This window comes from Syngnathus floridae, chromosome 7, assembly GCF_059516105.1.
Source record: "Syngnathus floridae isolate MCC-2025c chromosome 7, RoL_Sflo_1.0, whole genome shotgun sequence".
NCBI lineage: Eukaryota > Metazoa > Chordata > Actinopteri > Syngnathiformes > Syngnathidae > Syngnathus > Syngnathus floridae.
Genome location: NC_142419.1, coordinates 4791981 through 4809670, shown reverse-complemented (window position 1 = coordinate 4809670; position 17690 = coordinate 4791981). Strand labels below are relative to the sequence as shown.

Here is a 17690-nt window from a genome sequence, read left to right as displayed (position 1 = left end):
TAATGATGAAAAAGAAAGACATTCCTGTTGATGAAAAGAGTCATGCAGGTATCCGATATATGGTTGATGAACTAGGAAGGAATTTCTTATACCGCAATTGGTGCTCAGTGCCCAATGTTAGATTTGCTTTGGATTGTTGTACATCAGGGGTATCAAACTCATTTTTGTCACGAGCCACATTGTTGTCATAGTTTCCCTCGGAGGGCCATTATGACTGTCAACGTCTTCTATATACATACAGTATAGGCTACGCAACAAACTGATGAATAACTAGTTTTGAAATCAGGGAGTAGTAAATAGTGTTCAAGTCATTTAAAAAGATGAATGGTAATATAAATTGCTAGCAATATCTGTTTTTAAAAAGTGAAGACGATTTTTAATTTTAGTAATGATACAAAGTCGATGCAAGATTTGTCTTCGCAGGCCACGTAAAATTATGTGACGGGCTGTATCGGGTCCCCGGGCCTTGAGTTTGACACCTATGTTGTACATACATATTTTTGATGGTGTATAGTTTGGTGTGCCGGTACATTTGTATAATATGATGCTGAAATGGAAGATGCAAACCTGCTTTTCATTTGTTCTGCAACAATGACAAATGCAATGATTCACTTAAATTTTTCTTTACAAGCTCACCATCCAACCACATTGTGTGCATTACTTGATTTGTCCCCTGTGGGGATAAAGGATAGGGAAAATGGATGGATGGATGGATGGATGGAATGTAGTGGTAGGAAAAGTGATTACTACATATTATTTAAAATACTAAATAGGTAACATGTAAAACATCAGCCGTCATCGGGCAGTAGGCGGGGGACACCCTGAACTGGTTGCCAGCCAATCGCAGGGCACGCAGAGAAGAACAACCATCCGCACTCGCACTCGGGCAATTTGGAGTGCTCAATTGGCCTACCAAGCATGTTTTTGGGATGTGGGAGGAAACCGGAGTGCGCGGAGAAAACCCACGCAGACATGGGGAGAACATGCAAACTCCACAAAGGGAGGGCCGGAGGTGGAATCAAACCCGCGCCCTCCTAACTGTGAGGCGGACGTGCTACCCAGTGCCCCACCGAGCCGCCTAGTTAAAATTAGATTGCGATATTTGTTACTAACATTTCTTAGACCTCTTTATTGAAATAAAAATTACAGAATTTATTCATGGCAAAGTGTCATATTTCTCAGATCTTCATGGGTATGGTACACAACTGCAGGCTAAGGTGTGTATTGCTTTCACAAAGAACAATGTTTGCATGGTTTTATTACCTGGATTTTCACGTTTTCAAGCGGTTAAAACTTTTTAGGTTGACACAATATTAGCAAATAAGATAATTTATGTATTCATTTATTTGTTCATTTCAGTACTGCTTGTCCTCAAAGGGTTGTATAAACAAATATATTATACTGTAATAAAACTGTACTGTAATGTCAGTTGAACATTGGAGAGTGTACAGTAAATAGAATATTAAATATTGTTACAATAAAATAAACCAACGGATTGATTAACTGATAGATTGGGAATATTTGTTAATCTGTATTTCTATTTTATTTATATTTTTAATTACCTGACACTTGTACAGTGCAACTGCACTTGACTTTGTGAAAGAAGAAACCCGCCCCTTTGCATGCACATGCGTGTGGCTGTAAGTATTGGTGTGGGCGGGCTGCCGAAAACCGAGGGGAAGAAGTCGAACCGCTGACCGTAGAGGGATGACCAATCTGATGTGATCCCACGTGTGACGGAGCGCTCCTCCACCCCTAGTCAACATATCGACTCAAGCCAGTCAGTAATCCTTGTCCTTCTGTTGCGAGGTCAGATATGGAGGGAGACGGCAGCCAAGTCACGTCTGCAAACCCGATCGATCCGCAACACGACCCGGGGTAAGGTTACTCCCACGCAACTCTATCCTTGTCTTCAATTAAATGATATGTATATGTTAAAATAATACTCTGAAACTTTCACCGGCTTCGCGTCTTTCTTGTTTACAGAAGATCTACGTCAATCGCTGCGGGCTTACGAGAACTGGTTTATTAAACTTCCATTAAAAATCTGCTACTTCTATGCCATCAATCTGACTGTTGAGGAGCAATTAAGACATTTTACAAACGTGAAGTTGAACAACATGCCATTCGCGTCACCGCATTGTAATATAAAAAATATTTGGTTTGTGTTTGAGCACATGGGGTCAGAAAGGTGGAAGCTGTTTGAGTTCTATCTGTACAGGTAATTACTAACTACTTGCTGTAACTGTACTATAATTATGTCACTGCACAAATAGCCTTCGCCAGGAAGCTGGAGATTTTAGTCTGTAAATTTTTATATGGAAGTTAGGATGATGACTGGGCAACAGCTGGCACTCGACTGCTTGCTCATCTGTGGCTCTCTCGCTGGCGGCAGTTGCGTTGTTTCTATTTTGGACTCCAGTTTTCACTTCACCTAGTCAATTGCGGAGTTATATTTACTCAATCATGACTGATCTGACACTTGTATTGACTTCTCTTTCTCCTCGACAGAAAAATGTTTATCGGTGGGCTCAGCTGGCAAACATCACCAGGTAAGGTAACCCTTGAAGCTGGGCATCTTTTTTTTTTTTCTTTTTCTTAAAAGGTTTAGGTTAACCCTATAACTCACAGGTTTAACTTTTCGTAAAGAACTATGATAACCAATATTATCTTTCTTCTCCCCCAGACAGCCTTAAACATTATTTCAATGCATTTGGGGAAATCAGAGAATGTATGGTAATGAGAGACCCAACAACAAAACGTTCCAGGTATAACACGCACGCACGCATGCAGTAATATTTTTTGGGAGAATAAACAACAACTATAAACAACAACTGAAATAAGATGTTTATGTCAAATTGTTTTGAATGCAATTAGTGTGTAAAAATATAATCACATGTGGTTTTATTTTCTAATAGGGGATTTGGCTTCGTCACTTTTGCAGATTCTGCCAGCGTAGATAACGTCTTGGCACAGCCGCATCATGAGTTAGACTCTAAAATGGTATGTCTACCTCTTTATTCTCATTGCGTGATCAATCAACATGTTTTTCACCTGTATGCAAACATGCACTAGACATCTCCATCAGTTTATTATTCAGCGTACCTCTAAGACAGTGGTTCTTAACCTGGGTGGCGGTAGTACCGAACCCCATCAGTTTCATATGCGCATTCACCGAACCCATCTTTGGGGGGGGTATTGACATACCAGCAAATCAGTGTGACTTCTGTTGTTGCCTTGCAAGACCAGTTCAGATATGCGTTATCGCGAATTTACACAACATTCAGGTGTGTTCGGCCATCCGTGCGGGGGGGGATAGCATACCAGCTCTGCCGAACCCCTGAAGCCGACTCACCGAACCCCTAGGGTTCGATCGAACCCAGGTTAAGAACCACTGCTCTAAGACTACGTTCAGACAGCTGCTCAATTCCAATTTTTTTGCCCATATGCGACCTGTGTTTAATTTCTTGAAGACCGCATGAGCGGCTCAGTTCCGTTATTCCATCCATCCATCCATCCATCCATCCATCCATCCATCCATCCATCCATCCATCCATCCATCCATCCATCCATCCATCCATCCATCCATCCATCCATCCATCCATCCATCCATCCATCCATCCATCCATCCATCCATCCATCCATCCATCCATCCATCCATCCATCATCCATCCATCCATCCATCCATCCATCCATCCATCCATCCATCCATCCATCCATCCATCCATCCATCCATCCATCCATCCATCCATCCATCCGTACCACTTGTCCCCACGGGGTCGCGGGCGTGCTAGAGCCTATCCCAGCTGTCATTGGGCAGTAGGCGGTGGACACCCTGCCAGCCAATCGCAGGGCACACGGAGACAAACAACCATCCGCACTTGCACAACCATCCGCACTTGCACTTACACCTATGGGCAATTTGGAGTGCTCAATCGGCCTACCAAGCATGTTTTTGGAATGTGGGAGGAAACTGGAGGACCCGGAGAAAACCCACTATGGCACGGGGAGAACATGCCAACTCTACACAGGGAGGGTCAGAGGTGGAATCGAACATGCTCCCTTCGAACTGTGATGCGGACATGCTAACCAGTGCCCCACAAGTGCCCCCATAGCTATACAATTTGAAAAAAAATTATCTTAATGTATTCTGATAATAGGAGTAACAGGACTGCATGTGTTTGAGTGCCGCCCTCCGCTTTTTTCAAAAGTAATTCTTTTTTTTAGAATCTGGTACTAGATTGTATACATATCAGATTTTTTGCAATGCGACCACTGTCTAAACGGTGAATGTATGTAAGTGTGTGTGTGCGTGCGTGCGTGTGTGTGTGTGTGCGTGCGTGCGTGCGTGTGTGTGTACGTGTGTGCATAGGTACATATGCAGATGCATGCATACATGCGCAGATTTGGAACAACTAAATTTTAACCCCCTAATTAATCCACATTCATATCTTTCACCTTTTTTCACTCAGAAGTATCACTGCAGAACTTTGTTGCGCAATAGCAACAACCAGTTTCCCAATAGGTCACTAGGTGGCGTTTTCTTTCACTTTCAAAACGTCTGCATTTTTTGTTTCACTGAAATTGATTTTCTCGTCATCAATTTCATGTAAGTATCGCAACTAATGTCTTTTATTTTGAAACCAATACTGCATAATATGAAGCATGGACATATAGATGTATACATTATATGCAAATTTGTAGATTTTATTCCTATAGGTCAGGGCAGCTCAATTTCAGGGCAAATTTGTGTGGCCGGACATGTTCTAATGAATACCACATTCTTTATCTATTATCTCTTGCCTATATTTGACCAAAAGTCCATACAAAGGTTATTTTCCTATCACTGGTATGTACTTATTACTTTGAGGTGTCATTGAGGGTATAGCCTACGAAAAATCTAATAATTTAGAGTGACATTGATTACACACTATCAGAGGCAGATTTGATCAAAGGCAATGGTATAATATAATGTTCATTTGACTGCGCAGTGAGCAAAACTGATGGGGACTAAATTCCATGGGATATAGTATATTAACATAGATCTTTGTTGGACTGAAAGCATCTTTAGCTAACGTTCTTATAGAATACTTTGGAGGATTTGCGACGTGTTATGGCAGGCTGACGAAAGTTTTATTCAGTCAAAGAAGCCATTGAAATGGTTTGTCTTCCTGATCTGGCTTTTTATCTCTTACATAATCGTACATAATGAAGGGCGGCGCGGTGAAGCACTGGTTAGCATGTCCGCCTCACAGTTCAGAGGTTGCGGGTTTAATTCCATCTCCAGCCCTCCCTGTGTGGAGTTTGCATGTTATCCCCGTGCCTCCGATTTCCTCCCACGTCCCAAAAACATGCACGGCAACATGCCAAATTGCCCATAGGTGTGATTGCGTCTTACCCAAAGGTGTGAGTGCGTGTCCGAATGGTTGTTCGTCTCTGTGTGCCCTGTGATTGGCTGGCAACCAGTTCAGGGTGTACCCCACCTATTGCCCGACGACTGCTGGGATAGGCTCCATCATGCCCACGACTCCTGTGGGGACAAGCAGTACACATAATGGATGGGTGGATGGATAATTCAATAAAGTTGTTGATTCAGATTTTGAGGAAATTCCTGAAGCATATGAGTCTGACTTCAGCCTTGATGATGATGAGCCACTGGTCGTAACAAAAAAAAAAAAAAAAACAGCAAGAACTAATCCAAACAACCTTGATGTTGAAATTTATAACATACATTCAAACAGTCACACTGAGGTCCCAGATCACGACGAACCTCATACAGGCTCTGCTCGAGTCAACCAAGGGTTGTCTTGGAGGCAGAGAAAAACCCCAGCAGCTTCAAGGACCTGCAATATCACCTCCAACAGACAAAATACCAAGTCCAAAGTGTTATTTTGCAATCTAAGCAATTTGTGAACATCCATATGAACTACATATATATATATATATATATACATATATATATGTATATATATACAATATTATATACACATATATACGTATATATATACGTATATATACATATATATATATTTGTGTATATATATATATATATATATATATATATATATATATATATATATATATATATATATATATATATATATATACATATATACATCACCAGTTCGCCCCTAACAGAATACGATTACTTTGTTTTTTTTTGTATTCTGAAAATGTAACGCTGGTAGTACATGTATTCCATTACGCACAAGCCTGCATATAAGCTTATCAGACATTTTATCCTTCTCTGAGGTGTGTTAAGAATGTATTTGTACTGATAGTAGTGTTTGAAACAAGGCCAGTAGTCCTACATATTAAACACTTACAACCAAAAATCTTCGTGTGTGCGGGAAGGGCTGCACGATATTGGAAAAATATAGCGATGCTAATACCAATGTGATATTTAACATGCACCGAAAGAAACCACGATTTTATTAGCCAATGAAAGGATGACAATTATTCATGCAACAAAACAAGCAAGCTCAATGTAGTCTTCGCCAATCAAATGTAATTACTGTAGATAATTTTCAACTAATGGATAGCGATGCATATTTAAGTTTGACTGGTCAAATTCAGATAAAAGCATACCATTCCACAGGATGTTGCATGTCTTTGTGATATGCATATTGCATTGGCCAATATTTGCAATATTTATATTTTTTTCAATATATTGTGCAGCCCTTGTGTGGGGAAAGCCTGTGGATGGATGCAGACAATCCAAGAAGTGCATTGATTTAGGTACGGGGAAGTATTTTTTTGATACAAAAATGTCTTTTTTTTGTTACCCAGATTGCAGGAAGTATTTTCCAAAGCAGTTTTTTTTCCTTGCCAACACTGACATTTTAAAACCGACCCAGATGTAGTCCATTTGAAGATCACTTGGTTATTGGTGCATTCTGAACGACGAGGCACAAGATAAGAAATCAGAAAAAGAAGAGAAATCCAGTAGCCTAAATACATACTAGTAATACCGATAAGTTGGTTTGGCAGTGAAGCCTAATCAATTTAAAATTGCCTCTAACACTGTGTCTTTCGTTTGGTTGTAATGTGCAGTTTCTGTTTTGTTGATGTTGAATCATGATGTAATATGCATCTCTCTCAATTTTCTACACCACTTGCCGACATAAGGGTTGCAAGCGAGCTTATTTAAATATTTTCACCTATACTCTTCCTTTAGATTGACCCAAAAGTTGCCTTTCCCAGACGTACTCAACCCAAGGTAAGGTGACTTCCACTTGAAGAACTGTATATTGTTCCTTGTGAAGCAGTCACTGTTAAATTGCATGGAATACTGTAATGGTAATTGTACATGATGAGTTTTGAGAGACTGGGTATGAATGGCTGCTCTCTATCCAATGTTGCAGATATATGTAGTTTTTTATATGCCTTGAACATAGTACAATTGGTTACAATCTTGGAATTTTTTCAAGTCATAGATTTTACGTCATTGAAAAGAACATTTAATGAGTTTTATCTGAACTATAAGTTGCCGTAATGTGCAGGTGAATTTGCCCTTGTATAGTATGTTAATCATGAAACTTTGCTGTGCTGGGGTTTCTCGCTCTATTGAGATGCATTGGTTGCATTTTTCACCTTATTTCTGAACACTATAACAAGTACTGCTTGGCTACTAACAAAGCTGTTGGTTAAAAAAAATGTACCTCTTTCAACTTTTTTATCTATTTGAAGATATATTTTTAATTCAGCAATCATTGAGTACATGCCACAAGACCTAGGAGAAAAAAGTTACAAATTACTGAAAATTGCTCCTTCTATCTTTCACATTGAGCAAACCTAATTTTTTACAGTGTTGGAAGACATTGCGGTGTGTTCAATTGAGAGTCGGAATTTTGAGCTTGCCACGGTCACGCCAGAGTGGTGTTCTCTCGGCGCTTCTCAGCTGTATACTGTAAATGTACAACAAAACATGCATCAATTTTGTCTGGCTTACTGAGTTGGAGATTTGAGTTCAGGAAGAATAATAATTAAAATTGCCACTCATGGGTACGCATTCTGACATGTTTTTATGTAACGTAAACCAGAGATGGGACCAAGTCACACATGTGCAAGTCTCAAGTAAGTCTCAAGTCTTAACCTTAATGTCTCAAGTAAGTCCCAAGTCATTTTTTTCTTGGGCAAGTCAAGTCAAGTCAAGTCAAGTCAAGTCAAGTCAAGTCAAGTCAAGTCAAGTCAAGTCAAGTCAAGTCAAGTCACAGATTATGTCAAGTCAAGCCAAGTCCTTAAAAAGGTCAAGTCAAGTCCAAGTCAAGTCACCTTATTATTGCAATTTTAAAGCTATATATACACACCTATTTAGATAAACGAAAAGCACTTACTGGGCAGAATGGCTCTCCAAATGACCGACAAAGTTTGAAGTTGTCGTCTGGCTGTCTGGAATGTTTCTGTTGCATATCTTGTACTGTGTTGTCTGTCTTTTGCTGTCATAAAGGTATTTACGATAGCCGAATGTGATGACTCGCGGTACCCCTCCCGCTGACGTGTTTGTGCATGTCTGATATAAAGGGGCGTGATTCTCCAATAAACATGTTAGGTACGTAGAGAGGGCACGACTGATTGATTGACAGGGTAGTGATCCAATCATGACAACGCCATTCTCAGTGTTCTGCCCTCAGAATTGTTTTCATGATGTAAGAAATGTTTTCTATGTAAAGAAGCATACACAATGTTATTTGTTGTTCGGAAGCAAACCGGAAATGTATTTTGAAATGCACTGGAAGCTGCGTATGTTTTTGTTGAAGCGACTTGACAACTGATGAGTTGAGAGACGTTGGCTTTACTCGTGTCATCTAAGCGAATCTTTCTCCTCTCCTTATGCTCACGGAATCAACGGCTGTAAGTTATCATTGTTTCATTGGATAACTTTATTATTGTTTATAAGATAAGAAGAAAACTTATAGAAGAAACTGTGTTTGTTGCTTCACTTGCAGTTTCACTCGTGTTTAACACTGAATAGAAATAAAGGGAGCAAGACGCTCTGAATCCTGGCTCAAGTGTTCTATTCATGAGTTTGGCTGGCTGATGAACTGTGACAACGTACATGAAGTACATAACGCACAGGGAGATCAGTACAGTGAAAAGCTGTACCACAGTGAGTTGAGGAAACAACGAAAGATTCAAACATGGTCGCCGAAGATGTATCCAGTGTTATCGACATGGAGACGGTGGACTTTGAAGATAATTCACGTCGACCTTCATCTTCCAAGTCATCAGTCCACAGTCGATCGAGAGCTAGTGCTAACTCCAAGCGCTCGTCATCCTACAATTCCGTTCTGGAGGCAGCTGCCAGAGCCAGAGCTTCGGCTGAAGCAGCGGCAACCAAGGTAGCCTATTCAAGGAAGCAGTTGGAAATTAAAAGGCAACAAGCTAGGCTAGACATAGATTTAGAAGAATTAGAAATGAAAAAGGAAGCAGAAGTGGCACGGGTGAGAGCAGAAGTATTGGAAGCAGTTGCAGCTATAGAAAATTAAGATGTGCTAAGCATAAAAAGTCATTTGCCAGCACATGTGGCTCAAAAACGCACTGAAGATTATGTGCAAAGCCAAACACAGCTCAACGCACAGTCCCTTGTAGCCTACAGTGGAGTCTGGCGCCGCGAACCCACGCATAGTCCACCATCTGCGGCAGCTCAGGAGAGGTCCTCACACAACGTCTGCAGACCATCAGTGAATGAGGAACGTGAGGTAAAGGAGCAGTTCCAAGAGGCAATCAACACTCCGTATTATGGCCCCCCATTTCATGGTCCAGTCAGACTTTGTGAGTACAGTCATCACCCACACCTACGACACCACTACGTATGGATGACTTCAGGCCTTTGCGTGATAACCTCAGTCCTCTTCAGAGTGACATCGGAATCCCGACTCAGTCTTTACATGCAGCAAGGCACACATCTGCCCCAAAGCCACCTGACAGTCCACATATGCAACAAGGTCGGTATTCTCCTCCTCATGCTAGCCCTCCACACATGATAGACTTTGCCAAGTTTCTTGCTCGCAGTGAATTAGTGACTACTGGCCTCACAAAATTTGATGATATGCCAGAGAATTTTAGGGCATGGCAGTCCTCATTTCTAAATGGAACACAAGGCTTAGGTTTATCATATAGTGAGGAGCTGGACCTCTTGGTGAAGTGGCTCGGTAAAGACTCGTCTGAACATGTAAAGAGGATCCATGCTGTTTATGTCACCAAGCCCAAAGCTGCTCTACAACTGTCCTGGGATAGACTGCATGAATGCGATGGCACACCGGAAATAATTGAAAATGCCCTGTTCAAAAGAGTGGACGATTTTCCCCGTCTGTCTGCTAGAGACAACACGAAGCTAAGATTGCTCAGTGATCTCCTCATGGAGCTATTAGCAGCCAAAAACGATGGATATCTTCCTGGCCCGCTTACCTCGACACGCCTCGTGGGATAAAGCCTATCGTGGAGAAGTTACCTTCAGGCCTGCAGGAGAAATGGCTCGGTGTAGGCTCAAAGTACAGGACATCTTTCCCTCCCTTTTCGTTTTTTGTGGACTTTGTGTATGGCCAAGCCAAGGCTCGAAACGACCCAAACTTCAGCCTGTCCATCAGTAGCCAGCCGTACGGTAAAGGTGAGAAAGCTCCATTCAAGCCAAGTGAATTTAAGACTGCAGTATCTGTGCGCAAAACAGACGTGTCTGGTACCACTGATGCAAACACCTTAAACTCTATTGACGATGGAAAGGAAAACAATGAGCCGGCTCGTTATTGCCCTGTGCACAAGAAAACACACCCATTGGAAAAATGCAGATCATTTAGAGCAAAAACATTAGAGGAAAGAAAAGACATTCTTAAAGAACATAAACGCTGTTTTAAATGCTGCGCCCCAAACCACCTTGCCAAGGATTGTCAGGCATCATTGAAATGTGGTGAGTGTAACAGCCAAAGACACAACTCTGCGATGCACCCAGACACCTCTCTGCCTCCCGATCAATCAGCCCTTCCACAAATAGACACAGTGGAACAAGGCAATTCCCCACTCGAAGTGACGTCACGATGCACTAAAGTTTGTGGCAAGGGCAACCTCCCACGTTCATGCTCAAAGGTGTGCCTGGTGCGCGTCTTCCCTCGGGGACAGCCAGATCGCTCTGTCAAGATGTATGTTATACTTGACGATCAGAGCAACCGCTCACTGGCCTGCTCTGAATATTTCCACCTTTTCAAAGTCAAGAGCAGCCTCTCCCCTTACCTGATGAAGACCTGCGCCGGCACCACAGAGATGATCGGCAGAAAGGCGGCGGGTTTTCAGATAGAAGCAGTGTGTGCCTAGACCTTCCACCTCTCATTGAGTGCAATGAAATAATGAATAACAAATCTGAGATTCCAACTCCAGAGGTAACCCTCACACATGCGCACCTGAAACATCTCGCTCCTCTCATTCCCAAGCTGGCTCCTGATGCAGAGATGATGATCCTGTTGGGGAGAGATATGATACGTGCACACAAAGTGAGAGATCAAGTCAATGGTCCTCATAACGCACCTTTTGCCCAGCGCCAGGACTTAGGCTGGGTCATTATAGGCGAAGTCTGCCTGGACAATGCCCACCAGCCAACCCTGAGCGTCTTCAAAACTCATGTGCTTGAAAATGGACGTCCATCACTTCTCATTCCTTGCCAAAACAGCATCTGTGTGAAAGAGAAACCATGCTACAGCGGGGAGGACAAGCATAGCCACACTACACATACGTTGAAAGCATTGCCAGTCGAGGATCAGCTCGGGCAGACTGTTTTCCAGCGAACAGATAGTGATAACAAGTGTGCCATGTCCTTTGAGGACGAATTCTTCTTGAAAATTATGGAAAAGGAAGTCGCCCAGGATGAAAGGAATAACTGGGTAGCTCCCCTACCATTTAAGTCACCTTGACCTCGGCTTCCAAATAACAGAGCGCAAGCCCTGTCTCGTCTCAGCTCTCTACGGTGCACTTTGAGAAAAAACGCTGAGATGAAAGAGCAGTTTTCCTCCTTCATGGAAAAGCATTTTGACAACAACCATGCAGAGATTGCCTCATTCATTGACGACACAAAAGAATGCTGGTACCTGCCTTTTTTTGGTGTGTACCACCCCCAGAAGCCTGGGCAAGTACGGGTTGTGTTTGACTCAAGCACCCAACTGAACGGCCTCTCCCTCAACTCAGTGCTTCTCACAGGGCCTGACCTGAATAACACTCTGCTTGGCGTGCTGCTGCGTTTCAGGAAAGATCTCATTGCTGTCACTGCGGACATCTAGCAGATGTTTTATGGATTCCTGGTGAGGCATGAGCACAGAGATTACCTCAGATTTCTGTGGCACAAAGACAATGACCTGTCTAAAGAGGTTCAAGAGTACCGCATGTGGGTACACGTCTTCGGCAACAGCCCATCGCCTGCAGTAGCCATCTATGGACTACGGCGTGCTGCCAAGAAAGGTGAAGCAAGGTATGGCACTGACACAACACAGTTTGTTCATAGACATTTCTACGTTGATGATGGACTCGTGTCACTGCCCACCGAGTCTGCTGCCATAGACCTGCTGAAGCGTACCTGTGCCTCACTCGCCGAGTATAATTTGAAGCTGCACAAAATTGCATCAAACAGTGATGAAAGTTTTCGAACCTGAAAAACCGGCCTCTGGCATTAGAGAGCTGGGGCAGAATGATGATTCTCTCCCTGCGCAGAGGAATCTAGGCTTATGCTGGGACATTAACACAGACATGCTCACCTTTAACGTAGCCATTGCTGATAAGCCTTACACTCGCCGTGGGGTGCTGTCAGTTGTCAACAGCGTCTTTGACCCCCTGGGTCTGGCCGCCCCAGTGACCATCAAAGGCAGGCTGCTGCTGCGAGAGCTGTCCAGTGGGGTCCAGGATTGGAACACTCCACTCCCTGACGAAAAGGCGAGCATGTGGGAAACATGGGAATCATCACTCAAAGAGCTGAGCAGCCACCATGTGCCCCGCTGCTATGTTTCAATGTCACTCTCGGAGCCAAGGTACACAGAACTGTGTGTTTTTTGTGATGCATCTAACTGGGCTATAGGGGTGGTTGCATACTTAAGAGCACTCAGTAAGGAGGGCCATTGCAAAGTGGGATTTGATGGGAAAGGCTAGACTGTCACCGCAGCCGGAGGCTACGATCCCACGACTCGAGCTCTGTGGTGCCGTCCTGGCTGCTGAGCTGGCAGAGTTGATCTCGAGTGAACTGGACCACAAACCAGACGCTCTGAAATTCTACTCCGACAGCAAGGTGGTCCTCGGATACATCTATAACGACTCGAGGCGCTTCTTTGTGTACATGCACAATCGTGTGCATCGTATTCGCCAAACAACCTCTCCTGAGCAGTGGCATTATCAGAATCAGAATCAGAAAACCTTTATTGTCATTCTACATAGTACAATGAAATTGGAGACCTCCATCCAGTGCATGAGAGGTAGATACAAGTAACATAGTCAAGTAAACGAATAATAGAAAAGTAGATGAATAATCGGAAACAGTGCGGATGAAGTGCGGTAGTAGTGCAGGAGGAAAGTGTCATCAGTGTCGGCTGGAGTTGAGGGCGGCTATGGCTTTGGGAAAGAAACTGTTTTTGAGTCTGTTTGTCCTGGTCTTCATTTGCCTGTAGCGTCTTCCAGAGGGCAACAGGTCAAACAGGACAGAGCCAGGGTGGGAGCTGTCCGCTGAGATGGCCTTAGCCCTGCTGAGGCAGTGGGTAGTGTAAATGTCCGTAAGGGAGGGGAGAGGGCGGCCAATGATCCTCTGAGCTGCCTTCACCACTCTCTGCAGCTTCTCCCTGTCAGCGGCGGTGGAGCTGCCGAACCATACTACGATGCAGTAGGTCAGTAGACTCTCGATGGAAGAGCGGTAGAAGGTCAGCAACAGGTCGGTGTTGAGGTTGTACCTCCTGAGGACTCTCAGGAAGTGTAACCGCTGCTGAGCCTTCTTGACGATGGTGGTGATGTTCTCTGACCAGGAGATCCGGTCAGAGATGTGGACGCCCAGGTACTTGGTGCTGTGGACCCTCTCCACCTGCTCGCCGTTGGTGAAGAGGGGAGCTGGCTCAGGGCTATGCCTTCTGAAGTCTATGATGATCTCGTTAGTCTTCTTGGTGTTCAGAGCGAGATTGTTCTCTGAGCACCAGTCAACCAACTTCAGGACCTCCTCTCTGTAGGCTACCTCATCGCCCTTGGAGATGAGACCGACCACAGTGGTATTGTCGGCGAACTTGACAATCCGGTTGTGGTTGTGAGCCGGTCTGCAATCGTGAGTGTAGAGGCAGAAGAGGAGGGGACTCAACACACAGCCCTGTGGGGAGCCGATGCTCAGCGTACGGGTGGAGGAGAGGCGGGGGCCAACTCTCACAGCCTGGAGTCGGTTGGTCAGAAAGTCATTAATCCAGGCACATGTGAGAGAGGGGAGTCCGAGAGTGTCCAGCTTTGTGGTGAGTCTGTCCGGGAGGATGGTGTTGAATGCCGAACTGTAGTCCACAAAGAGCATCCGGACATAGCTCTGCTGCTGCTCCAGGTGGTTCACCGCACAATGGAGGGCTACGGCGATGGCGTCCTCTGTGGATCTGTTGGTCCGGTATGCAAACTGGTGGGGGTCAAGGTATGGGGGAAGACAATCCTTGATGTGCTGAAGAACCAGCCTCTCAAAGCACTTCATGATCACCGGAGTGAGGGCCACTGGTCGGTAATCATTCAGGCTAGAGATGGCCGACTTCTTCGGCACTGGGATGATGATTGAGGTTTTCAGGCAGGGCGGGACAGTTGCTAGGGCCAGGGAGCGGTTGAAGATCATGGTGAAGGAGGGGGCAAGCTCCTCAGAGCATGCCCTCAGCACCTTGCCGGGGACCCCGTCTGGGCCTGCGGCCTTTCTGGGATTCACTGCAAGGAGCACCTTTCTGACCTTGTGCTCCTGAACAGTGAGTGGAGTGATATCAGAGCTGGGTGGGGGAGGGGGCAGGGCAGAGACAGGGGAGTGCTGCTGGGATGTTCCAAATCGAGCAAAGAAGCTGTTTAGCTCCTCTGCCAGCTGTGCGCCTTGGTCTTCGACTTGAGCGGCACTGCTCCTGAAGTTGGTGATCTGCTGGATGTCCTGCCACACCTTACGGCCGTTGTTGCTGGACAGGTGGGACTCGATGCGTTGTCTGTGGTCCGCTTTCGCCCGTTTGACTCCTCTCCTCAGCTCAGCTCTGGCAGCGCTGTACAGAGCTCTGTCTCCTGACCTGAAGGCGGTGTCGCGGGCTCCATCGGAACATAACCTTGCTGACTTAGCCACCAGGTCAGTACCTGCATCACAGCTGATGGACACAATGTGGTTCGTAGGACCCGACTTTCTTCACAAGACCCCTAAGCTGGACACGCACATTCAGTTCGATCTGATAGAGCCTGGAAAAGATGTGGAGGTCAGACCGCAAGTGACAGTTTTACTTACGCACATCAAAACCAAGCCACTTATCTCTTCAAGATTCCAGCGTTTTTCAAAATGGAGCTCCTTGCTGAGAGCCGTTTCCTTTCTGATACATCAGATGCGTTCTCACAAGTCAATCTCCACCTCAGACTCAACAGACACACCTCAGCATGCATGCAAAGACTGGCATCAGTGCAGCGGGCCTCGCACTCCTGAGGAGCTTGCAGCAGCCAAGTCCAAAGAGATGCATATCCAGATGAATACGCTGCTCTTAAAGCACACAAAGAAGTCTCTCTAACTCAGGCGTGGGCAATTAATTTTTACAAGGGGCCACATGAAAAACCTGAGTTGTGTCAGAGGGCCACACCTACGATAACTTAAACCTGCTCAATTTTCTTCCATTGTAAAATGCACTAAATTATTTATTTTAAATAGTTGGTTCTGGTAATTAGACGAATACAATTATTCTGTTTATATTTATATTAAGCTATGTGAAATTGTGGTGTCAAGGTGAAAAAAAAAATATTAATCTTATTAATTTATTCTTAACTTCTTTAACTTTTCCTCAAATGACAAAGCCGCTCCATCTCTGGGTGTGAAGTTTGATAAAAAGTCCTTGTTGGGCTTGCAGTTTTGCTAGCAATGCATCAGTCTCTGATGCGCCCTGTTTATCAGACACATGTATTTTTTCTCATGCTTGGTCGTGTAGTGGCGACTCAAATTATATTCTTTAAACACAGCGATCTGTGTACCACAAATCAGGCACATGGCTTTACCTTTCATTTCTGTAAAGAAATACTTGGCAGTCCATGTCTTGTTGAAAACACGGCGCTCCTTGTCAACTTTTCTTTTCTTCGCGTTAGCACACATTTTGAGGGCAGCATTACTTCGCGCTGTTCACCTACACGCACAGCTCACATGCACGCACGCTACACGGAAGTGCGACGCCTTTCAAAATAAAAGCGAAACAGTTGTATTGTACGCACGACACCATTTTTATTTTATTTTTTTTAAATTACGATTGGCCTCATGCGGGCCGGACAGGGACGCACAAAGGGCCGGATGTGGCCCGCGGGCCGTAATTAGCCCAGGTTTGCTCTAACTCAAGTCAGATCTTGACCCTGGACCCCTATATGTGTAAGGGCCTGCTGCGGGTCGGAGGGCACCTCAGGCATGCTTCTCTCGACTCAGAGATAAAACACCCAATCATCCTCCCGAAGCAAAACCAGGTCACCAGGCTGCTTGTGGAACACCATCATACAGAGGTAAAACACCAGGGGCAACAATTCACAGAGGAAGCCATCAGGGCAGCTGGACTATGGATTGTCGCTGGCAAAAGGCTGGTCAGCTCTATCCTCTATCACTGTGTGACATGCCGTAAGCTGAGAGGGAAGGTGGACGTGCAAAAAATGGCTGACCTCTTTCCGGAGCGACTCGACACCTCTCCACCCTTCAGCTATGTGGGGCTGGATGTATTTGGACTGTGGACAGTGGTGACCCGACGCACTTGTGGAGGTGCGGCAGAAAGCAAAAGATGGGCCATTCTGTTCACATGCATGTGCACCAGAGGAGTACACATTGAAATTATTGAATCAATGGATACTGCCAGTTGCATAAATGCGCTACGGAGATTCTTTGCCGTCAGGGGCCCAGCAAAGCAGCTCAGGTCAGACAGAGGGACAAATTTCATGGCTGCTAGTGCAGAACTAAGGATGAGGCCCTTACATGAAAAGCAGAACAAGATCTTGAATTATCTCCACAGCAAAGACTGCACGTGGGAGTTCAACCCACCACACGCTTCCCACATGGGAGGTGTGTGGGAACGCATGATTGGGGTGGCACGAAGAATATTAGATTCCATGCTTCTGCAAAACAAACATACTCGCCTGACACATGAGGTCCTGTGCACGCTGATGGCGGAAGTGTCGGCAATAATCAACGCCAGGCCGTTGGTCCCTATTTCATCAGACCCCTCTGCTTCAGTCTTGCTGTCTCCTTCCATGCTACTGACACAGAAGCCAGGCCTGCTTGCTCCTCTGGGCGAGTTTGCGGGGAAAGACCTTCTGAGAGGCCAGCGGAGGCAAGTGCAGGCGCTGGCGAACGAATTCTGGAACCGTTGGAGAAATGAGTACCTGAGCACTCTTCATCCAAGACGTAAGTGGCACAGGACACACCGCGACCTTCAAACTGGGGACATTGTGCAGCTAAAGCAAACTCAAGTGCCAAGGAATGAGTGGCCGATGGGTATGGTCATATCCACCTTCGAGAG

The 17690-nt window shown here is 44.9% G+C and overlaps 1 protein-coding gene across 13 annotated transcripts in view; it reads left to right on the top strand.

Annotated features, from left to right (window-relative positions):
- Positions 1-1629: 1629 nt before the first annotated feature.
- The window catches only part of LOC148394833 (RNA-binding protein Musashi homolog 2-like), a 166989-nt gene continuing 150928 nt past the window's right edge, over positions 1630-17690 (top strand). For all 13 annotated transcript variants that reach the window (XR_015859595.1, XR_015859596.1, XM_088381751.1 and 10 more), the window contains exons 1-5: positions 1630-1878; positions 2512-2552; positions 2687-2768; positions 2919-3003; positions 7178-7219. Coding sequence is in view for 11 of the 13 variants with exons in the window: in XM_088381751.1 (XP_088237877.1) it covers positions 1817-1878; positions 2512-2552; positions 2687-2768; positions 2919-3003; positions 7178-7219 (312 nt within the window). In the remaining 2 variants the exon portion in view is untranslated. The remainder of the gene's footprint in view (positions 1879-2511; positions 2553-2686; positions 2769-2918; positions 3004-7177; positions 7220-17690) is intronic.